The sequence below is a fragment of the Anastrepha ludens genome, chromosome 3 (assembly GCF_028408465.1).
Source record: "Anastrepha ludens isolate Willacy chromosome 3, idAnaLude1.1, whole genome shotgun sequence".
In the NCBI taxonomy this organism is placed as follows: Eukaryota; Metazoa; Arthropoda; class Insecta; order Diptera; family Tephritidae; genus Anastrepha; species Anastrepha ludens.
In genome coordinates, this window is record NC_071499.1 from 47,649,568 (window position 1) to 47,674,982 (window position 25,415).

Below are 25,415 nucleotides of genomic sequence, written 5' to 3' on the forward strand. Positions count from 1 at the left end.
AACAAAATTCATCTAAAATTGGTGCATGAAAAATAATGCTAAATTTTTTTCTTTAATTTTTATAAAAATGTAGTTTAACAAAAACCTTTTAAATCCTGTTCCAAACTTTGTACAAAAGTTCCATAAACTTAACAGTTTTAAAAAATTGACTAAAAATTTATATCTTTCTAACTTTTTTTCGGGGTATGCAGTTTTGTAGCTTATTCAATTTGAGTATAATAAAGTGTAAGCGTACTATAATTCATAGCTTTGGTTTAAATTGTGTCATCTGCGAAATCGATCCAGGTGCAACTATCTTCACGAGGAACCTTCAGATCTGTGTCTATGCTCACGATCTTGTTATTGTTGTAAGATACTGAAAAGAAAATTTCGTGCAGTAAAGGAAGCTGATGGGATTTATAAAATTAGTTGTAAAATAAAATCGGATAACTGATAACGGGCCAAAACATTGTGCGCTTTGGTGTGGGCATCTACTCAGAAAGACGACAACAGAATGACGAAAAAGACCGTCACCTCTTGTTGCGATTATCGATTAATTTAATAATCTTTTACATTCACGCTTGTTGCGAAAAGTGCGATGGCAACCCATCGCACTCATCTGTTTGCCATTTTCTCATTCTCTCATACAAATGTCAAACTCATTCTTTTTGATTTCTACATTGTGCGAGCACAGGCGCCGCAAGCGAACAAAATGTAAGTTTTTATATTGTACATTTTATTATTAAATTTGAACTAATTGGAAGAATAAAGATTTCAGCCTACAACTACAAGGACTTGAATATTGTTTAATTTGCGGGCCGCCAATTGCCGGCACAACATTCTGAAATATTTTGTTTCGGAAACAAATATTTTTTTCTTCTTTGGATTCTGAAGTTCCCTTGGCCATCGAAGTTCGGAAATGGAAGACTCCGAACATATTAGCGTACTTATGGAAGGCAGTGAAATACCACCGGCGGCGACCATTGGTGAGGCTGACAAGCCTAGCAACGACACAGCAACTGGAATTGGATCGACATTCACAGCTGGTAGTGCACCGTATTGTCACGCATCAACGCCCACTACTCACCCTTCGACATTTACAGTACCGGGCGTGAACAACGCATCCATGATAACATCAGTTCATGGAACTCAACCGCACTACATGGTATATAGCACCAGTGCACCGCTGTTTCAAACCGCGGCAGTCAATGCATTTACAAGCACGTGGGGGCCCGGCATTGCTAATGGTGCCATACCTAACCTCACTTCGGCTGCTATGCCTTGTAGCGCGCTAACCTATCCAACGTTCGGCAATACATTTCGGCCATTTTGTTCACAGACGAATATGCATAGCCGCGTTGCACCACCACCGAATACTTCTGTTTTCATGCAGCCGAACATTATGCCATCGTGTAATCAAACGCGTGACCCCTCTTATAATGTTTTCAGCCAATATAGCACATCCGATGTCAATTTAACACCAACGCAAATTTCTAGCAGGCAAGTGATAACCAAGGATTTACCGACCTTTTCCGGCAGGCCTGAGGACTGGCCTCTATTCATCACGAATTACGAGCAGTCTACCGAGCGATGTGGCTTCACCGATCAAGAAAACCTGATCAGACTACAAAAGTGTTTAAAGGGACCAGCTCTCGAAGCGGTGCGTGGTAGGTTAATGATGCCAGCAACAGTAGGTCTGGCAATCAACACATTGAGAATGCTTTATGGTAGGCCTGACATTATTCATCAAATGATGCAGATGAAATTAAGACAAGAGCCAGCAGTTAGGGCCGATAAATTGGAAACGCTCATAGCATTTTCACTTGCAGTGCAAAACTATCGCGCTACAATCCAGGCGGTAGGCCTGGCCGATTATTTAAACGATCCTGTGTTGCTTAATGACTTGATAGCCAAATTGCCAAGCGATCTAAGGCTCAATTGGGGCGGCTATCGTATGTCGCTCAGTCGCGTCGACATTGCTGTGTTTGACGATTGGCTTTTCGGACTTGCTACATGCGCGAGTCAAGTAACAAGATGTGAGCCACCTACAACCACAGCTGCCTTTGAAAATATTGAAGTAAAGAAAGGCCACAATTCCCACAAGGCGAGAATTTTAGTTCATGAAGTTATCGGAAGAAATGTAGAAGTAAACGCGAAGGTGACTATATGCCCAAAGTGTAGCGCCAACCATAAGCTGTCAGACTGCAGAATTTACTGCGCTCTCGCGAAGTGATCGATGGCTGTTTGTACGAGAGAAAAAACTTTGCTTACGCTGTTTCAATTCTCACTATGTTCGCCGATGCAATCTGAAGAATAGGTGTGGGGTTGACGGCTGCCAGATGGCACACAACGCTCTTCTGCATACACCTGTTCCCGTTAAGAGCAACGTCGGTCATGAGCAAACAGCGCTATACCACGAACGTCATTCAGGCTCACCAAAGGAGAAGCAGAACTCGCTATTCAGGTACGTCGCCGTTACTGTTCGTAACGCATCCAAATCTGTTGACACATATGCACTCATCGACGAAGGCGCGTCTTGTACTTTAATTGAAAACGAGCTTGCAGATTACCTTGAATTGGACGTGCCGTCCGAGGCGTTGTGTCTGCGATGGACTAACGAAATTACTCAAAGCGAAAATAACTCCAAGTTTGTAAGTTTTGAGATCGCATCGACACAGTTGGGCTCTCCAAACTACTTGTTAAGAGGCGTACGCACTATTGCTCGTTTAGGCCTGCCTGTTCAAACATTGGACCGCGATACCATGGAGAAGCATGCCCATCTCAAAGGTCTACCTATACTACCATATAACGGTGCTAGGGCTCGGATTCTTATTGGAGTCGACAACGCGAAAGTCTGTGTGCCAATTGAAGTTAAGGAGAGTAGCACCTCCAACCTGATTGCTGCTAGATGCCGGCTGGGATGGACCGTTTATGGTCGAGACAGACCTGAACACGCAGTGATGCCCCGCGTGCTCCACATCTGCAGCTGTGATCCTACGAGCAGGGACCGAATGGACGAACAGATGAAGGCGTATTTTGCTATCGACGCTATCGGTGTCTATGCGCCAGCTAAGCCGCTTCGGTCAAAGGATGACGAACGTGCTTTACAATTGATGGAAAAATTCACCAAGTTTCTGCCAACAGAGAAGAGATGGGAAACAAGATTGCTATGGAAACAAGACGTCGTCGATTTACCCGATTCACTTCCTATGGCGCGCCGTCGACTAATGTGCTTGGAAGCCAAGATGAAGCGGGATCCTGAACTCCACCGTTTTATCGTCGACAAAATTGACGATTACAAGAAAAAGGGTTACATACGCAAATTGGAGTCACCTGAAACATCGATAGGTGGCAGATCGTGGTACCTTCCCATATTCACGGTGCTCAACGTTAACAAAAACAAAACTAGATTGGTATGGGACGCTGCAGCCAAAGCTGGAAATACTGCACTTAACAACATGCTGTTAAAAGGACCTGATCAGCTAAACTCGATGATGGGTATTCTTCTTCGATTCCGCGAAAGGCCCTTTGCAATATGCGGAGATTTACGCGAGATGTTTCACCAAATTAAGGTAACCAAAGAGGACCAAGTGGCGCAGAAGTTTTTATGGCGCGACGGTGAGTCTAATCGACAACCAGATGTATATGTCATGTGTGTGTTGACTTTCGGCGCTTCGTGTTCTCCTTCGCTAGCGAACTACGTAAAAAACCAAAATGCACAACGTTTTTCCGAAAGTTATCCCGAAGCAGTACAAGCCATTATAAATAACACTTTCGACGATGATTGGCTTCAGAGTGCAGACAATGAGGAAGAGTTATCGCGTTTGGCTACTGTTGTTCGCTGGATCCATAACGAAGGAGGTTTCGAGATGCGAAACTGGGTATCCAATTCCAAGAAAACTTTGACTGCACTCTCTGCTAACAGCACGCTGCTATCCAGATGTTTTGAGGAGCCTGAAGCTACTATCGAAAAGGTGCTTGGAATGTGGTGGTTACCAGCGTCGGATGAGCTTACCTTTGTGGAAAAGTTTCCTAAAGAAGTTTTTGATGAGCACACATTTCCATCGAAGCGACAAGTTTTGCGTACAATCATGAAAATATTCGATCCCCTTGGACTGCTCGGGTATGTCATCATACAAGCAAAAATCATCCTACAGGACATTTGGCGTTCAGGCGTTAATTGGGACGAGCCTATCAGAGAGGATGATCGCAGTAACTGGTGGAACTGGTTGAAAAGAATTTCTTCGATAAACAACGTCAAAATTCCTCGGTGCTACTTACTTTCCAGCTGTAGCCAGAGTAACCAGTTGCACATTTTCGTGGATGCAAGTATCAACGCTTATGCTGCTGTGGCGTATTTGCGTGCTGAAGTTGGTAACGCGGTGAACTGTTCATTGCTGGCTTCGAAGACAAGGGTCACACCATTGAAGCCCATTTCAATACCGAGGTTGGAGTTAATGGCAGCAGTTCTGGGTCTGCGGTTGGCAATTTTTATAGGCAAGCAACTTTCTGTTCAGGTAAGCCGTAGAATTTTTTGGACAGATTCGAAAAACGTGATATGCTGGGTGCGTTCAGATGCAAGAAAGTTCCATCAATTTGTTGCGTTACGTGTCGGCGAAATTCTTGAGGGTTCCAGCGCTAAAGAGTGGAGGTGGTTGCCATCTTCTGAAAACATCGCTGATGAGGGCACAAAATGGTCCGACGTTCGCAATTTTGACGACAATGCACGCTGGTTTCGAGGGCCAAAGTTCTTAGCCCAGCCCGAATCTAGTTGGCCTGTAGGGGAGCTAGTAGGCGCTACATCAGAGCTGCATCACATAAGTGCAAGTACACCATTGTCGCCTACCCTGTCAGTAATCTCTCCAGACGTACGAAGGTTTAGCACATGGGAGAGACTGCTTTCCACACAACAAATTGTTTTGCGTTTCCTGCGCCGGATCTTGAAGTTTACGCCACGTTCGCTACTAAAACTTTTCGACTTGCGTGATATTGAAGCAGCAGAGCAAATTCTTATTTCCGTAAGCCAGGAAAATGCGTTTAGCGAAGAAGTCAAAAGCCTACAACACGGTCAAAATATTCAACGGCAGTCTGCTATATATAAATGGTCGCCGTATCTGGACGAGGTTGGGATTCTTCGCGTGAAAGGTCGAATCGACTTCTTAGAAGGAGTAGCAGTCGATGTGAAGCGACCTGTAATACTGCCGAAAAATCATACAGTAACGCGTTTGATAATTGATTTTTACCATAGAAAATTTCACCACCATCATAATGAGATTATTGTCAATGAGATGCGCCAGCGATACTGCGTGGGTGCTTTACGATCGATGGTAAAAGAGTGCGCCAAAAGATGCCAAATGTGTCGCAATCGTAAAGCTAAGCCGCAACCACCTCAAATGGGAAGTCTACCTGTAGAACGACTGTCACCATTTACAAGGCCATTCACGTTTACAGGAGTGGACTATTTTGGTCCTATCGACGTAGCTGTTGGCCGGCGGCGTGAAAAACGTTGGGGCGTGTTATTTACGTGCCTGACGAGTCGTGCCGTTCACATCGAGATCGCGGCGTCGTTGTCGACGGAGACATTCCTGCTAATGTTGAAATTGTTCGTGTGCCGCAGAGGAGTCCCGAAGCGCATTGTGTCAGACAACGGCACAAATTTTCGTGGTGCCAGCCGAGCACTTATCAGAGAGATAGAAAGGGTGTCATCCGATGACCTAGAGAGAAGACATCCCCAAATCGAGTGGTCCTTCATTCCGCCCTCGGCTCCTCACATGGGTGGGGCATGGGAGCGAATGATACAGTCAACAAAATCAATTTTAATGGATATTACGCACGAAGCAATACTACGTGAAGAAGTTCTAAGGGCCACTTTAGCGGACATTGAAAATATTCTTAATTCAAGACCTCTGACATATGTGCCCTTGGAGACTGCAGACGACGACGCACTTACGCCCAATCACTTTTTGTTAGGAAACTCAAGCGGAATTCGCGAATCAGGTTGTGATGACGACAGTGGGCCAGCTCTCCGTCGATGTTTTCGAATTTCAAACCAGCTAGCTAACCAATTCTGGAAGCGTTGGATCCAAGAATATCTTCCGTGCCTTACTAGACGTTCTAAGTGGTTCCACCCACCGATTCGACCTATCGAAATAAACGACGTCGTGGTCATCGTTGACAACAATGCGAAAAGGAACTCGTGGCCGAAAGGAATAGTTATAGATCTCCACCGTGGAAAGGACGGAGAGGCTCGTAGCGCTGTGGTGAAAGTAGCAAACGGTCTGTGCACCCGACCCGTAATTAAATTAGCAAAACTCGATGTTACTAGTCACAATTGAATTGGTAAATTTCATACTAGAATTCGTAGGAAATTTACGAGAGGGGGTATGTTGCGATTATCGATTAATTTAATAATCTTTTACATTCACGCTTGTTGCGAAAAGTGCGATGGCAACCCATCGCACTCATCTGTTTGCCATTTTCTCATTCTCTCATACAAATGTCAAACTCATTCTTTTTGATTTCTACATTGTGCGAGCACAGGCGCCGCAAGCGAACAAAATGTAAGTTTTTATATTGTACATTTTATTATTAAATTTGAACTAATTGGAAGAATAAAGATTTCAGCCTACAACTACAAGGACTTGAATATTGTTTAATTTGCGGGCCGCCAATTGCCGGCACAACACCTCTTATGTGAAGGGCAGGAGAAAACGCGGAAGACCCCTCAAGGTTGATGATATCCAAGAACATCTTCCTCTGTATAAATGCTAGAAGGAGTGAAGCAGTGAATCGAGGCGTATGGAGCGATATTGTAAAGCAAGCACTGGCTCACCCCGAGCGTTAATTGCCATGATGATGATGTTGATGGAAATATAAATTTGAAGCCGCTCAAAAAATGCGTTGATTTTTGAGAATTTTATCCCATATAAAGCACATGCTAGCAAGTCCTTTGCAATATTTGCGTTACCTCGAGCAGTACGAGTGGCGCAAAATTAATCTTCCAATTCAGTTTTTGAATAACTTCTTTACTAAGTAAAATAAATAAATCATATTGAGTGATGGAAAGCCTTATTTTGACTTCTAAGCGCTCCACTGCTTCTCTATTTAGCTTAAAAGTGCCAAATATGAGTGTCATCGACTCTATATGCAAAAATTATAAATATTACATTGGGATGATTAATTTTGCGCCACCTTGTACTATAGACTCAAAGCCTTGAAGTTGGTTGGGCGAATATTATAACGCGAATTCCTTAGTAAGTGATCTCAAAGTTATGATCACTGACTCAGAAATATGGAAGTAATTATTGAAAACTTTCTTTTTTTTTAATTAGTGTTTAAAACACGGTGACCGTAATTATTATAAGCAACAGCAAAAATGGAAGACTTCGTCATTAATTCGTGATTTTTTTTTTGTTGCCAAAAATAAAAAATAAAACTCATTTCTTGATAAAGCAGCAATACCCTGGTTTTAGAAAGCTCGATTATGCCCGAATTTAGACACTATTTTATCTGTTAAATTCTTTTTCACTGTTCAATAAGTTTCTTAATTTCAACACTGACATTTGCCTATAAATATTACCAAAGGTAGGTAGGTAGGTCAGATGGCAAGAGTACCCCGAATACGTGCCGTTTGGATACTATAATGTGTACCACTATCGGCGAAAAAATTATGGAAGAGAAACCGACAACAGCCATTTAGTGCTGTTGATGTAGTAGAGGAGAGAAAAGGGATCTAGGCTGCAGAATTTCCTCAGGCTATCCCCAAAGGGCACGCTAAGCAATTTCAAGCGCCTAGCCATCAGAGTCGGACATTTGCAAAGAAAGTGTTCAACATTCTCTTTCTCTGCCGGATCTCCACAGCTTCTGCAGTAGCGGTTGTACGGAAGTCCAAGCTTCTCCGCATGAGTTCCGATCACTCAGTGACCAGTAAACAATGAGTTTGGAGACTGAATGGTGGGGGATTCCCATCACCTCAAGCGTCCTGTTTCTGTCGTATTGAGGCAATAGTATTTTTGAGATAGCACACGATGAGACAGACCTCCATCTGTTTTACGCTTTTTTAAGAAAGAAATTGTTCAGTTTCCCTTTAACAACGGTCAAGGGGACACCGTTGTCTGAGATAGGAACAACTGAAACCGGTTCTGTCGACGCACTCCTGGCAAGCTCATCGGAAATTTCATTTCCTTTTATGTTGCTGTGCTCAGGAACCCAGATAAGGGGAATGTTTCCTACACGTTCGAGACGTTTGAGTTTCTCCTTACAGGAGTTGACCAGAAGAGAGTCGCAATACGGCGACGACAGTGACTTGATCGCAGCTTAATTATCGGAAAAAATATTAATATCTCCCTCCCCATAGTGATCCCTAAGCATTTTGCATGCTTGCAGGAACGCGCATACCTCCTCTTGAAAATCGCTGCTCGTTTCTGATTTGATTTAGAGAAAACCCCCCGGTCCTGCTTCAGATTTCATCTTGGATCTGTCAGTGAAAACAGAGGTACCTATATCCGTGCCGACTTTCCCTTCCTTCCAATGTAGCCTGCTCAAAAATATAGCCCTAGCACAACCCTCAAAACCCAGTTTGGTGATGGAGAGATCTGTACGAAGTACAGGGAAGGAAGCGGAGATGTGCTTCAATACCCTAAGATGTCCTACAGTAAGTTGCCTACAGATGCCAATCTCCTTCAACCTAATAGCGCGCTCTTAGCAGCAATGAATTTAACTTGAAGATCCACGGAAGTAAGTGCAGAATGAAGGCAGTGGTGGCACATGTTCTACAAGCACCAGTGGTACCCACACATGCAGATCTCTGCACTCTCTCCAATTTAGTGGTGTTGTAGCCCTTTTAAAGAGCTACCCACCAAACTAGGCAACCATATGTCAAAATTGTACATCCAAAGTACGTCACATAGCTTGTGTTCCCATTTTTTGCCGAACAAAGATGTACAGGCGTAGAGAGAGCTATCACTTAAACTGACTCTAATTTTCTATTGGCTTTTTGGCTAACGATTTTAGGCTCATGAGGTCTCATTTGCGATTAACAACATCGTTTTCATTTTCCATGCATGAAGACGAATCGAGTGGGGCCCAAAACATTGAATGGGTTGGGTTTCCTTTTAACCTCCTTTCTTCATCGTCGCCCTTGAAAGTATTAATTTATGCGGGCATATCCTTTTTTCCGCAACGTTGCTTTCAACAAGCGAATGCATAACTAATCTTACATTTATTTTAAGGATGGCCTCCTGTTTTCGCTTATCTGCGCATTTGATGCAACTAAAAAGAAAGTTGCTAAGCCCCATAAGCAGCATAGCTTTTATTCAATTGAAATAAATGCTGAATACTCAAGTTCAAAGGATAGCCTTAATTTATAACAACAAATTTCGTACAGTTCATTCTAAATCATAGACAGAACACCCGTACATATATACGTGCATGCAAACATACAACAGCGCGTAGACGTGACCAAAAATAACCCAATGACCAGCTGGGCAGCAGATCTGCCGACGAATGGTTGAAGTGAATAACTATATTAAAATTGCAGAATAATTTGTGCAAATCAATTAAGGGAATTCTCTTCGGTTGTGCTGCGGTTCGAGCAGGAAAATAAGACCACCACGCAAGCGACAGCTGTTTCAGATGCGAATACACACACACACACACACACACACATACATTCATACATACATAAATCGATTCTCAGACAACAGGCATGTAATGAAAACTGACAAGCTGTTCTTTCATATCCAAAGGGCTACGGCCGCAGAAATGCGTCTGTGGCGAATAATTTAAAGGGATTTGAATTGAAAATGAGTTGAAGGCTTGGGATAATCAATATAGACAGACGTTCCTAGCGGTGAAAGTAAAGGAAATGCGCTGTACAAGTCTAGAAGTATAAGTGAGATATCCATCAGCTGTTCGCAATTATATGAAACATAAGGTGCCACATGCCATTATTTTGTTCGTGTTTATTTTTTTTCTTTTGAATAATAAAGAGTCTTTCAAAAGACGCGCCTAACTGCGGCTTTAAACGAAATTTGTAAAAATGTAGATTATTTTAGGATTCACTATTTTTATTAAAAATACGGCGCCTAAACCAAGGGAAATATGCAGTTATGTGGGCTGGTTGGCTGGTTAGTTTAAGGGGACCGTCCAGATCATGCGCTAAAAAAAAGCTATTTTTGGGAATTATTTTTGAGTATATAATGAAAGATACAGATATAGATATTGTTAGACAGAATAAATAAAGTCTTAAATTGTGTAAACAAATTTTTTGTTATTCATTTTATTGCATTTTAATGTACAAAATGGTGGCCGCGCGTAAACGCCTTAAAATCGAAGTGCAAAACGGTACCAAGCAGATCTCGGGAACGGCTAGTCAGAAACAAAAAAATCGAAATGGGTTAGATTCAGTATATTAAATACTAGTTAAATACTAGAAAAATATCAAAATGGCGGACAAAAATAAAATGCACTTTTTTTCGCTGTTTTTTTAAATAAACAATTTTTTTTATAGGTGGACTACCTCGTTTAGTATGTGTAGATTATGTGGTTTAAATTTCAAAAGAATCGGTTGAACAGTTTTTGTAAACTCCTTGGTACCGTTTTTAAAACGTTGTTTTGAGAAAAACGCGTTTAAAGTTTTTTTTAATATAAAATTGAAAAAAAATCTTACCTCGACTCAATCAGCAATGCCTGCACCATAGGGAACACCTTCTGCCCTCTCCATTCTTCTGCAATTGAGCTCGTTTCCTTTTCGTTTTGGCCTCTTTTGAAGACTCCAAGCTGCGGCGATTCGCATTGCTGACGCGCTCGCTGTCATTCTTCCTGATGTACTCGACAGCGCCCGGACCAATTTGGACACCCATTATGTCCATAATTTTCAGTAATGGTTTTTTACCCCAGTTGAATTGACATGCTGCAACTTTGCACGCAATTTCTACCACGTTTTTCCCATTGTAAAGGTGTTTGGGTGCCATGTTCCAGACAAGGTTATTGAAACTTTCATTGTTATTTTGAGTATGGCCACCCAAACACCGTTCGAGCAATTCTGATTTAGTAAGATCTTCGTAAATCGGCTTCAACACTTCTTGAACATCAGAAGCGAGAGCGGGTTTATATCAGCTTTTGCTTGAAGGTAATTACACCAGGTGATCGAGCAGTCTGAATGCTGCGGTTTGGCGTCGTTTCTAGGTAAGAAAAAAATATACTTACACTGCTCCGAACTCTCTGAAATTTAAGTACAATATTTCTACATACATATATATACTTTCGAAAAAATTTATTTTTTGAAAGTGCTAAACCAAACGATCCCCTTAAGTGGTGATTCATCGAGAATCCAACTAGCGCTTCCGCACCGTTTTGTTGCCACACCCTCGTTACCAACTTGTTTAAAGGGTATTTATAGCACGACTTTATTCAGTCTGTGCGATTCAAGAACCTTTTTCGGTTGTTGACATCTTAGCCTGAGTGTTGTTGGATACTTTCGAACAGTGGTTTATCCAGGGTTAGCGTTCTGTTCTTCCATAGGGTTGTTTAAAACTGTGACAGTATGTATTGTGAGGGATACCTCCGACAGACCAGAAGCCATTTATGACCGCCGTTAGTCTCCAGACGTCCCGTTGTTTCATGTTTGTCAATGTTGACGATTGCTTGAGGTTTTAGGTGGGCCATAACGTTCTTGTAATTTGGCATTTCGTCTGGTCTCTCCATCTACAATCCCCGATTCGGAGGTATTTTAGGGAAATTGCACTCTTGACTGCAACTAATGGTGGGAATACCTATTCTACAAGAGCGTTATTCATGACATATCCCCTCTTATTAGTTCACCTACGTTTTCGTTACCTTCACTGTTCCGATGTTCCGGGGCTATTCCTGTTTTGTTCCACCAGTTTAGAAGTTGCTGTCGCCGAATCCATCCATCACTCCGATTCTGAGATGAAATAACAGTCCTTAGTATGAAAGAGTCCTTCTTCACCAACTTCTAAGAAGTTGCAAGCCCTCTAAAAAAGTTTGTTTTTTGGTATGCCGAGGGAATTACAGGCTCATACTACAAAAGTCAAATAAAAAGGTTGCGAGTAGTGTTTAAATAAAAAAAAGGAGAGCAAAATCTTGTACTATCAGCGCATAAAGCCGAAGTTGAGATAGGGTTAGCTATCATTTAAGAAGTGGAGTTCTGAAGTTCATAAGAAAATACTCCTACCTAACAGCCAACAACCGGTGACATAAGCCACGAGAGGTTGAGCAACTCTCTTGACCATTTCTTATCTATTTGCGGCCAAATTAGCCTCGTTGTGACACAAGTATTTACTTCACTCCATGAGAATGTCCATTGGAGAATATTATTTTTTATCCCTAATTTGATTGTGGCCATAAGGATCCCCATGGTACGTCTGTCTCTGAGCAGTGGAAGATTAGTACCCTTTATGGCTAGCTCATCGGCCTTGCAATTTCCTTTATTATCTCTATGTCACGGAATCCATATAAGACACGAATTCCATATAAGAAATATAAGAAGAATAGCAACTGTCAAACTTTATTCTAGAACTTCGAAGAAAAGACGATCGGCTGATGGTCGGTATTATTACAGGACCCAATCCATATATATGACCATCGTTGTAATCATTGAGTACCCGATTTGTCTGTCTTGCTTAGAGGAGGCGGATAGCACAAGGCATTTTCTCTATGAGTGTCCTGCATTTGCTAGAAGAAGACTGCGAATTTTGGGTTCCGATGTAATATTCGTTCATCAAACTCCAGGATATTTTCAGATTTATTAAAGAATCTGGAAAATTCTTAAAGGTCTAACTAACTACCTTTATTTTTTATTCTATCCAATCTTTTTCCTATGTTACTTTAAATCAGACGAATTTGTCTTGATAACTCTTCGACCGGCCATATTTGTTTTCCTTTGAGATTTTGCTTAACTACTGTCCAAACAATTTCAATAAGGTTGGCATCAGGCGCCTGTGAAGGCCAATGCCACATTTTAATCCAATTTCCCCGTTTCGGCCAAATCAGCTCCAAACATGAACCATAACTCAAATGCTGAACCAAAAATGCTTAACAGTTCTTCAAATTGTCACCCAACTATTCGCTTGAAACCAAGATCCATCGGTGGAACGTTTGCCGAATTTGCCTTAGCCCTTGCAAGTCTTTTTCTATGTGTTCCACGATTTGACGGTTTCTGCAGGTAAACGTACTCGAAGCGTGTCTTTGGATGCATTAACACCAATTTTCCATTAACACAAAACTGTTTCAGCTTCACGCAACGATAAGTGCAACTTTGTCACAAACAAATCAATGATCTTCTGATCCGGATTTGGAGAGGAGTTCTTTGGAGTCCGTCCTGGATGTTTTTAACTTTGGCATACCATTGCACTCATTCATTTATGAACGTCTTTGATTTTTTCAAATATTTTGCAGCAGATGCACGTGAAATTTTTGGGCTTTTACGGTGCTGCTTCACAGGAACACTGAATTAAATCGTTTTTTATGCGGATACTCTTTTTGTAAAAACAACATCTGTTTTCTTAATTTTTCAAAAATCTAACAAATTTCACAACACGTATTGCGAAAAGACTACGCCTATTTAGCAGCATTTAAATTTTTTTAATTGCCGAACTTTACTTTTGAATTTTGCCGATCACGCTGCCATTAGAGAGACTGTATTTGAATTTAACTTGAAAAGTTATGGGAATACCACAATTAAACTTTCAGGAACTATTGATAATAAACTCAGCGATCAATGGAAAAATAAGACACACATCTGGAGGGGGATGATTTTTCAAAAGTGACAAAAGAAAAATTTTCAGTATTTGGTTTTTTCAAAAAAAAAAAATATTTTAAAAGCCATATTTTAACCACAAAATGGAAACAAGATTTAGAATAAAAAAAACAGACGTTAGAAACCGTTTACTAAACATTTTAACACTAAAAAGGTCTGAAAATTACAATATTAATATTTTTTTTTTTAATTGTTTCATTTTACTTCTTATAGACTCAAGCCTATAAATAAACCAATTTTCGGGAAAATTTATTACAACGACCAAAATACTTCGATCACTTCACATGGCATCGCTTCTAGGCACATAGTTCACATATAAATTTCTCGGAAAAATTACCAATTCAAATCAGTACTTTAGTACGCATTTACACGCAATTAGAATAAACTTAGCAGCTCGTTTCCCATCCTCCTTTGCAGCACAGGAATCGATTGCGTTGTCTTCACTCCCCACACCTCTGCAAGCTTCCCGTAAGTAAGAGCAGATTTTAATTGAAAACTAATTGGCAGTGTTAGTCAAGGGGGTCTTGTAGTGGAGACAAACAGTTGCCCGAAGGCAGGCAAACACTAATGGGGCGAGTATCACAAACACAAGGAAGCCAAGGAAATACTAAATTAGTAAAGAAAGAAACGAAGCGAACGGGCGGCAAATTAACTTGTGCGTTTAGTAATTTTGCATTTTATTGGAAAATAAACTAGAAACACATAACCTTAAAAAAAAAAGAAAAAGAAAAGTATTGAATTATGCAATGCGTGTTCAAGTGTAAGTGTGTATGTGTGTGGTTTGGTACTGAGGCGACTCCAGTTTTTGTGGAAGTTGCGCCATCCTCTTGTGCCATATTTTAATTGACTTTATTTTACAATATTTTTCCTTTTCTTAACCACAGCCCCTTGGCGTAAACAAAACTTTTAATTACTTAAAGGACGTTTTGCATTTTTATGTACATTTTTTATGATTTTTGCATTGGTGGGCTATTGGTCCTACAGTGAAGACTTCTGCGATATATATCGTGCATTATTTTGTGTTTGTTTGTATATGTATATGTATATCCAGTGTATATGTATGTATGTTTGAGCAGCTTTATGAGGCTGCCGATCGATTAATCGGCATAAAGAGAAAAGGTCTTTGACCGCATGCAGATGGCTGTTGATACCTCCTTCTAAGAAATGCGACGAATAAGAATAATAATTTATATAAAAATTATATTGGGTTCATAGCGTTTTTATATTTTCTTTTATTTTACAACGATTTGTTTGCTTTGAGGCATTCATTCGATAGACTTCTTTCTGCTGTACAAAATTCTGTTAATTGTATTTTTGATTTATTTAATTTTCTATTACTTTTCAGGCTTAGAAATGGAATACCCAGGAGGCAAAAATCAACATTATCAACATCTGATTTTTTTGCTTTTCATCGAGGTCAAAAGCTGCCAAAGCAACAAGTGACATTTGCGATGCAAATGGAGAAGTTGTTATAGACGAGACTATAGTACGAAAACGGTGTGCAAAGTTCACAAATGGCGACTTTGACGTCGATAATACGTCCCCCAGCGGAACGCCTTCTGAATTCAATGAAGAACGTCTCAAATCCCTTTTGAAGGAGAACGGCCGCCAAAACCAGTCGTCATTTGGCGGGAAAAAGGATCATAAGACGATTCTTAGTCACTTTCACTCAATGGGATTTATCGAAGAATTGAGAGCCTGGATACTTCACGTTCTCATGTAGGCGGAAAATGGTAAGAATAATGTTTTTCAACACCTCAAGAAACTGTTGAAGACTTTAAACACCTCGTTTTCGTTGTAAGGCTCTGTATAGAGCTCAGCCAAAGAAAATTGTATCCCATGTGACTGATAAAGTTCGTGAAGATCGTGTTTGTCTACATTGGGTAGAACCATTGAAGAAGCCTAAGATGCTCAATATTTGAAAATTTATATGAAAATTAAATGATTTATATTAGATTAGATTTAGTTTGTAGGGGGCTTAGCAAGCCCAAGCACTCAGTCAGGCGCCCATTGTGCTACACCCGATTAGATTTCAGTAGAAAGAATAGAAAGACAGGAAAGATAAAATGTGGGTAGTAAAACGGAAAAATTAGTTTGAAGTCACTCGTCCACAAATCTCTTGGATTCATTGATGAGTCTTAAGAGATCCGGAAGAGGAAGAGTATGAACTTTATCCATACTCAGTATATCGTAACCCAATAACCTAAGTCTGATTCTGCAAAACGCTGGACAGCTCCAGAGAAAATGCTCTGCATTGTCGTCATCCTCAAGACAGGATAGGCATATCGGACTGTCGACGACCCCCATTGTAGCCATATGCTGACCACAGGCCCTGTGATTACACCCACCAGTACTCTCAGGTCCTTTCTGCTGAGTTTTAGAGAAAGGTCGATATTTTCCTGATTGGTTGCTTCACAAAGCACTTGGCTACTAGTAGACCTCATGAAGTCGTCAATCCACAATTGAATCGATGCAGGACTGACTTCCAGAAAGGGTTTAGGGCCTAGTGGCATATTTGCAGAGCCTTCATTTGCCAATTTATCAGCTAACTCGTACCCTGTAATACCACAATGTCCAGGCACCCAAATAAGACTAACTTTGTTGTGTTTTGCAACACTGTTCAGTTTTCTCTTGCAATCACCGACAAACTTCGAAGAGCAGCATGGGTTAACAAGGGCTTTTAAATGATTACTGGGTAGCGAATAGTTGATGAACAAATGCTTTAATTCATAACCAATAAAATCCAATAATTATGAGAACCAGAACATAAATAAGCAATCACAAAAAATGTTGTTGTCTTTTTTGTTTAATTTTCAATGGGAAGGTCCGCCAAATTAATTAAATCTAAATGAAAAATGTAGGAAGTAAACCTTCTTCTCACCACCCGAGGCTCTTCAAAGTACAACTGGACATAACCGCTGATTTAAATTAAATTACGTAAGCGTTTTTAAGTGCTAACGAAGTATGTATTAAAAAACAGGAAGAAAATAAAACAGAAGGAAGAAAAAAGCAGGAAAATGGAAACATGAAGCCGTAAAAGTGAAATGGACGGCATATCACAAAATCTGTTAAAGATGAGTTGGGCAAAAAAGGCACAAAGTTCATTAGCTTTCAAATATTTATTGAGTGATTGGATTAAAATTTTTCTGGTAATGCGCAGAATGCAAGGCAGCTTCTTTGCTACTCCACTAACTATGCAAGTCGCTGAAGTGTGTTGCTGCTGCTGTCTTAACTAACTAATTAGGTTGAGATGCCTGCGCTCTTTTCACCCAATCCACTCTCATTTCTTCAAGCTGTCATTTATGAGTAAGTGCGTTTACATTTTTTTAAGATTATGTTTTTTTTTGTTTTCTGCTAAACTTTAGCACTTACGGTCGTACTGCCTTTGTAAGTGTTTTTTAATGCGTTCTTGTGCGAGAAACAATATTGCCAGTCACTCTGCCATCGACACTGGACGCCAGAGCAACGTGCTGCAATTTCTATTTTATGTAGTGAAACTCCTTTTCAGCTGCTTGCCGGCAAATTCTTGCTACTACTTTATTACTCAGTGTCAATATTGGAATTTTTATTTTTGCTTTACCAAAGCTGAGCGCTCAAACGATGGTAGAGTCGATAATCTCGATTGTTTTAATTTGAAGCGATTTAAAGTTTTTATCTCGGGAATTTTTAGAATTGGAATAATAGGAAGTTCAGAAAGTCATATAACCTTTTTTTATTTGATATTATTTAGGATTTAATAATGCGGGAAGCAGCTTGACTCAAATTGATTTAAGTCGGGGCACATCAACAAGGTAGTAGTAGTAGAGCGTCCCTTGGAGTGTTTGAGAGAAAGATTCTGCGTAAGATTTGCGGATTTTTGCACGCTGGCGTGTCCAACTAGCGAGGGAAAGAAATAACTGGCGCGCTTTGTTAAACTCGGCCAAAATCACGTAAGCGATTATAACGCCAATCAAGAATAAGAAAAAGTGGTAGAGCAGCTGATTCTAGTTTTTAACAATTTAGTCTGTGGTCTAAATCAATTCTGTCCATCCCATAGATCAATTGATCACACGTATTCTTACTCTCCATCGTTCAGTCGTTAGCAAACCAGCAACGAATAAACACCAAGTTTGTCCGCGACGCTTAGTGTATGCAATACAATGCCCTGTGAGAACTTTTTTATGCTAGAAAATGCCTTTGGCGACTTGCAATGCCTTTTATGTTACAAGTCGTTCAAAGAAGGCTATAGATGTAATTATATCAAAAGGCATTTCGATTTCTCCCACAAAAATATACAAATTTTAGTCAAAAAAGCTAGTCAGGGATTATATGAAGAAAAAAAGTTAGACTTTTTGGAAAAATTCAAAGCGTGGTTGGCTAAAGTAGAAAATGAGGAAGTTGTTAAGCAATTAAATATGAAAATGAAAGCTGTGATATCTTCCATGATCAGCTTGTATATTGCTAAACAAGACCGGCCTTTTATAGATGGTGTTTTTGTTAAAAACATTTGTCTAAAAATTTCTCGAATTTATCGAATGTACTTTTATTAAGAAGCTGCCACATTCATATTAAAGATTTTATTATAGATATAATATAGATTTACAAACCAAATTTTCTACTCCAATCCAGTATTTATTTATTTTGGTTTAAATTTCCTACTGGGCTGCTCCCATTCTCTCGTTCTCACTTATACACTCACATTTTTCATTCTGGACAGCACTGGTCTAAATGGTCAAACTTTGTCTACCTTTTAATTTGTTGTTGCCTAGAGCAACGTACCTATCGAGTGCTCAGTGAACTATGGCCTACCAATCACTGGCCGAGAGAATTCAAGCAACAACAAAATACACGCCAAAATGCCTTATAGATGTACGAGTACTTACCTTGGGTTATGCAATGCCTTTGGTTTTACGCAAAATTATCTCAAAAAGTTTGTTCAGATAATTAATTTTTACTAGGAACTAAGTTACGTTAAAATTTCGGGGTTTACTTCAAAATCTTAGCAAATAAATTTGTTCAAAAATAAATAATTTGAACCGTCTGCTGCATTAGGTTGAAGTGGTTGTCGCTTTCTGTAAGGATATGTAAACAGAGGGGTTCTCTTAGGGTTGGCCACCCATTGTTTATCACTTGTTTGGACACAACTTCCTTCTCAAATCCCCAATATGGGAAAATCATTTAGTTTCTCGCAAAAACGATAAAATACTGTGGATAGCTGCCGATTCCAAGCCTGCCAGGCGTCCAGCGAAGTAATAGTTTACACAGCGATACCGCGTTTTGGGATAGTAGCTGAGAAGGTGTTCAACGCTTTTCACCACCTCCTCGTTCCTGAGTTGCGACAGAAGTCATTTGATACCAACCCCTCACGCTTCTCATGTGTTACCATTAGGAAATACGCGGTGATGATACCAGCCCCACTCTTTTTGACGGCTGATCTAGACTGATTAGGGATCTAATTTTCTAGGCCAAACTTTTCTACTTATCTCGTAAGTGGCCTCCGTAGTCCATCTATAATTGACTTGCGTGATGTAGTCCAAGCTGATCCACAGATTGCTTGAGTATAAGGGGATAGCCAGCTTATACGTAATACCAATCTTCAGGAATGTCTATTTGATCTGTACTTATGTATGTATTGCATTTTGTGCGAGCACTACACTTAACCTTTACTATTAAAACTATCAGCTACACAAGAATCGATATCTTCACTATCGATTGTCTTACGCACCGACGCATAACTAGCGCATGTGTGTACAGTGTTGTGTAGAGTTTAAGCAACTTTTATTAATTAGAAATAATAATTGATAAAAAGTCAGAAGGAAATCTTAACCAGCGGATTGAAAGAAGAATTAAAAGAAGAAAAAAAAAATACAGTAAGTGCAAACAAGTATTTTCCGATTAAAGATTTTGGTTTTCTAGATTTTAATTAGATTAAGATTCAAATTGAAATTTGAATAGGTCGAGGTTTTTTTTAGATTAATACTGAAATTGAATTGAATAGGTCGAAGAGCACCTAAAACCCTCAAGCTAAAAATCTTGAGAACTCTGGAAAGAAGGTAGATAGTCAAGGAGGGATGGAGAAAAGTATCACAGAAAGAGATAGAAAAGAATATAGACAGAGATAGAGACAGAGGTAGTTAGTCCTGTGAGAATTTTCCAGATTCTGTGACAGATCTGTAAATATCCTCCAGTTTTAGAGAACGAATATTACTCATTCTCACGACATCGGAGCCTAAAACTCGTAGCCGTGCTCTAACAAAGGCAGGATACTCAGAGAGAAAGTGCTCAGTGCTATCCGCCTACTGCAGGTACGACAGGCACATCGAGTCATCAATGACTCCAATGGTCGTCATATGCTGACGCCATGGGCTGTGTCCTGTAATAATATCGACCATCAACCGAATGTCTTTCCTTCTAAGTTTTAGTATAAAATTTCACAGTTTTCTGTTCAGACTTGTCACCGGACCATCGCTCTTTGTGTAAATTGCATACATAATCGCTGATCCAATTCATGATTCCTGCAGAACTGATTTCGATTATTGGCTCTGGCCCTAGTGATGGAACCGCTGATCCACGCTTGGCCAATTCATCGGCAATTTGATTAGTTTTCGTCAAACTCTACACGTTGACTTCAACATTCTCTCGCGATTGAACTCAGGTTCAGTAACTCTCCGCAGTTAACCTGTTCCGTATCGCAGTTGCAGCTTCCGTGATCTCTTTGTACGTTGTCGGGATGAGTTATTTTCAGGGGTGATTTCCTTTTGAAGAATTAAAAAACGTCGAAAGCTGGAGCAATTTCACTGCAATTAGTTTGGTGTGGCAATGTTAAATTGCTATATATGCAAATAGTATGTGCCGGCGCATTCTATTGGTGCAAGGTCCAGCAGTTCTCTCTCAGTTCTGAAGTTCATGGCGCGCAGAAGAAAACGCTTGCCGGGAGCTGCTCTAAGGCGCATGAAATTCTTCAGTAACTGTGTTTCGGGAAGGAATCTATGTATTTACTATGAATGATGACACGGCTATCGAAAAAACGATCAACATTGCCCTCAATAAAAACTTGCGCATCCTCGCTTTTGTTGGCCGCTTCCCACACTTTCGAATCCCCTTACTTTTGCTGACTTATTTTATGGGCATCAGTGTCATACTCAAACGTACAGGTTTCATCTTCGATAACCGTCCGACTCATTCAATCTCTGTGGACTCCCTGAATGTGAATCCAAAAATTATCACAGATCGATTTCATCGCTCATTTTCGCTAATTTTCATGGCACCTCTAAAAATTATTTTCTAAAAACACGTACAAATTATATCAACTTCAAAGTCTGACTGAAACTAGAGAAAAGTCATATTCTTCCTTTATTTCTCATAGCTAATGTAGTCAAGGAGTCCGTGCTACGATGGGATCAAACATTTTGGCGTAAAGATTCTAGTAAAAATTATATATTAGAAGCAATCGTTTTCATCAAAATTCCAAATAAATCGGCAAGAATATAACTTTTTTTTATATAATACTTATTTTAGATTTTGTCACTTAGTTGTTAGCCTCGTTACTGCCACGCAGCTATACAAAATAGGTATTAAAAAATTGCATTACTGACTCAGCCGAAAAGCTATCTAACTCTTGCACTTTACTGTACATGCATTCACAACACACATACATATATATGTATGTGCTTATTATTGCCTCATTCTTCATCATGCTGCTGCTGCTGTCTTAACTTGACATTGCTGTGCATCATCTTCTCATCATTTAAAGTTCTCCGCTAACAACAGCACTCTCCATCTGCTTCCACTTCCCCTCCAAATTGCGCTCAGAAAAGCATTCTCTTGCAGCGTCCAGTCATTGTTGGTGCTTTGGCGATTTCTTTTTTGTTATTATTTATTAGTTGCTGCAAGCAAAAACAAAATCCTTTCTGTGTACGAGCATTTGATGATGAACTCATCAACAACTCTGTGCGTGCATTGCATACAGAAAATAATTGTTTACTTTGGAGTGTACTCGTATTTGTTTTTGTTGTTTGTTTTGTTTTTTGGTTTTTTTGGTATTTTTTTGGTTGCAGTGCGATTTTCTGCTTTCCTTAAACTTTTATTTTTTTTGAGTTTCAACTGATGTGGTTTTCATGCGGAAAGGGTAAAGAGAAACTTTTTCAGATTATGTAAAAAAATTAAATTAATAAGTAACCGTTATAATTATCGTTCCTTTCTGATTACTGAATATTGTTTTGGAAGTAATTTTTAAATGCTATTTGTAATTACAACCAAAAAATGGATGTGGTAGTTAACAAAAACTTTATTTTAAGCGCCGCGAATGCTCAATATCTGCAGCCCAGGGAATTATTGATGAGTTTCGACAATTTATTTGCTTCTTAAATAATTTTTAATACTTTTTCTATTATTCGCTTCCAAACTGCCAACTTCCAACAGCCATAATAAATGGATTCATTCTAATATTAAAAAAAAATTACAAAATGCATCAAGGAAACGGCATAATCATCGACCATAGGTAAAAGAACCCCAGCAACGGTATCTCGCTAAGAGGCAGACTTAAAGAAAAACGTTAAGCTAGGCTATGAAGTGAAATCATATGGTACTATCAGATGGGTCGTAGTTGGACGGAAGAATTGGTTGGGAAGTATTAACCGAGAAGCTCCCCATCAAGCTCAAACTTGGGCTTTCGGACTACTGTAGTTTTCCAATCGGAGGTGGCAGCAATTAAGGAAGCAGTGAATTGGTTGCTTACTTCTGTAATTACTGTACAGGACGTAAATATTTACTCCGAGAGCCAAGTGACAATTACAGCTTTAGGGTCGTGGTATGTGCTTTCGAAATTAGTCGGTAAATGCCTGACTTCTCTCTCGATTGCATCCAAATACTTCAATATTATATTAAGCTTATTTAGGTTCCCGGTGACAGCGGCATAGAGGCAAACTGCAGGGCTGACTGAGCTAGACTGGCTAGGCAGGGGATCATGGAGATGGTAGTTTCATCGCAAAACGAGATGATTGGGATGCATTTGAGAACCTGTTGTCTACTCCTGGAAAGATGGGTCTCGCGTCAACTCAGCGTGCGCTGAGTTAGTGCGTAAACATGCAAAGGCGTGATATCTTTCTGGCCATAGGTAGATCGGGGGCGCTCGTTGTTTGGTTCTTTCCATTTCCATTATTTTGCCAAGTCGGCCCCTCGCAAGGGCAGCCATTTATCCTCTCCTATCCTATCAGTTTTCTACCAGTTCTGTCAAAAGTTTTTGAAAAAGTTTTCCTTTAGCTTTAATAATGACCATCACGACCACGCTTAAAAGACAATATCCTTTTCATGAAATTATCCATAACCGAATTGCAAAGTGGCTGCCCTATGTCCTCGATAGCCTCACGAATTCCATCATTGAGATCTTGAATCGACCCTGGGCTGTTGGCGTAGACCTTCTCTTTCACGTGGCCCCAAGGAAAAAATTCAAAACGTCAGCTCGATTGCAGGCAAGAGCATTCGACAATTGAGCAGGTCCATAAACTCATCGAAAAAATATGAACAGCACTTGACCAGAAAAGAATTTCTTCAGCGCTTTTTCTGGGCATCCTTTCGACAGAGTGTGGCACCACTACTACTCTTTAAATTAAAAAAACAAGTTACCGCTGAATACCTATTTGCTGCTTAAATTTTATACAAATTCTGTTCTAGGTAAATTAAGAAAATGAATTCTCTAACTTCCAACAATTTAAAGCTGGAGTTCCACAAGGCAGCGTTTTTGGTCCAAACTTGCATCTAATTTCTACACGAATGTGATGCTGAAGGGTTCTTTTGCTGACGGCATCGCTGTTATAACGACAACAGCTGATCCCACATTAGCCCCTTCTCAGCTCCGAATCGTCATAAATAAAGTCTCCAAATGGCTCTAGAGCTAGCGGTTGAAATTGATTGAAAATATATCTTCACATGTAACTTTTACCATAAGGAGAACCAGCTGCCCACAAATGAACTTAAATTTTACCTGAATCCCGCAATGTGATACTGCCACATACCTGCGAATTCATTTGCAAAAATGGCTTACGGGAAAAAGCATATCTTTGGCAAAAAAAAAATCCCTCGGTTTAATGTTTCGAAACAGGTATTGGTAAATCCGCCCTCTCTATGGACAAGTATGTTATCCTTTACAGTTCTGTGTTCCAACCAGTCTGGACTTATGGAATCCAACTTTGGGGTACAGCATCAAATTGAAATTTAGAACATTTATAGTCCAAGAGCCTACGCGCTTTGCTAAATGCTCCGTGGCAAGTGACGAATGCCCAGATTCGTCGGGACTTAAAACTTCCTTTAAAAAAAGGAAATAAAAAATCTAACCAGCAAATACCGAGATCGACTTCAATTATACCCAAATAAACTGGACTCTACTCTCTTGTCACTGTTGCGTGTCTTTAGAAGATTGGAAAGAAAAACACGGACCCTGTTCGTCTAACAGCTACCTATAAAATATTGATTTTTGATATGAAACCTCTATAGGCTCACTTGTAAACCGAATCGTTGGCGTGGCGACGCTTGCCGTGGCGACGGGTCACCACGCTATACTAAGATATACATATATATATTTTATGTGTAGTAGTATGAGAAGTGCTAAGCCAATTTCAAAGGAACAACTCACAAATGATGTGGGTTAAAGTGTGTTAGTATGTGTGCCATGTTAGAGAGACAAATGTAGAGTTGCCAAAGAGCGGCAAGTTGGATGCTCGTGAGTGCTTAGTAAATGTTGGTGCGTTATGTGTTTTTGAATGTGTTCGGTAATTTGCTATGTAGATAATAGGAATTCGATTACAGAGAATTCATGGGAAACTGGAAGGCTGGCTAGAGTGGGCAGCTTTGAGGCGCGCTCTCTGTGCGAAGAAATGACGAAGGTCAGTGTTTGAGTTGAAAAATATCAAAAGGTCACAGAAAGCAGAGCCACAGCAGAAAGAAGTTTCATTACCCAACTATTTTGCAATACCAAATTTATTGCTATATTAATTCGAAATGAAAAGTGCAAACTTATTTAATAGCAAATTCGAGATATGCCAGCTCGTAAAGAGCAAAAGTTGAAATTGAATAAAAAGTTTAAGCCTATGGAGGGAGGCATATTTTAAAGACACATTTTGACTATCATACAAAGTGACACAAAATAATCATGCTATCGGATTATTTATATTTTTTACAAAGAGTGCAGTACGTCAATCATAATTGAAATTTGTAAAGTGTTAGAGCTGCTGTTTAAAAACAGACAAGCAATAGCGGGCGTAAAGGTCAAAAGTCATCACTCAATATAATTTCTTTATTTATTATTTTTTTAATTTTATTTAATAATTTTCATACACAAATCTGGATGATTAATTTTGCGCCACCTGAAAATTCAAAAATTCCATCACTCAAAATCATTTTTTTATTTAATATTTTTTTTAATTTTATTTAAGAATTTTCAAATACAAATCTGGATGATTAATTTTGCGCCACCTGAAAATTCAAAAATTCCATCACTCAAAATCTTTTTTTTATTTAATATTTTTTAAATTTTATTTAATAATTTTCAAATACAAAACTACATGATTAATTTTGTGCCACCTGAAAATTCAAAAAATTTCAGCACTCAAAACACACTTCAAAAAGAATTTCAATTGCAAATCAACAACAATCCAAGAGAATTTACTACCAAATATGGAAC

At 39.6% G+C, this 25,415-nt stretch overlaps 1 protein-coding gene across 1 annotated transcript; it reads left to right on the forward strand.

Moving 5' to 3' along the window:
- Positions 1–3,771: 3,771 nt before the first annotated feature.
- On the forward strand, positions 3,772–6,860 carry LOC128856417 (uncharacterized). Its single transcript, XM_054091717.1, has 2 exons — positions 3,772–6,539; positions 6,597–6,860. The coding sequence occupies exon 1, from the start codon at positions 3,849–3,851 to the stop codon at positions 6,312–6,314; it is 2,466 nt and encodes an 821-aa protein (XP_053947692.1). The 5' UTR covers positions 3,772–3,848; the 3' UTR covers positions 6,315–6,539; positions 6,597–6,860.
- Positions 6,861–25,415: the final 18,555 nt, after the last annotated feature.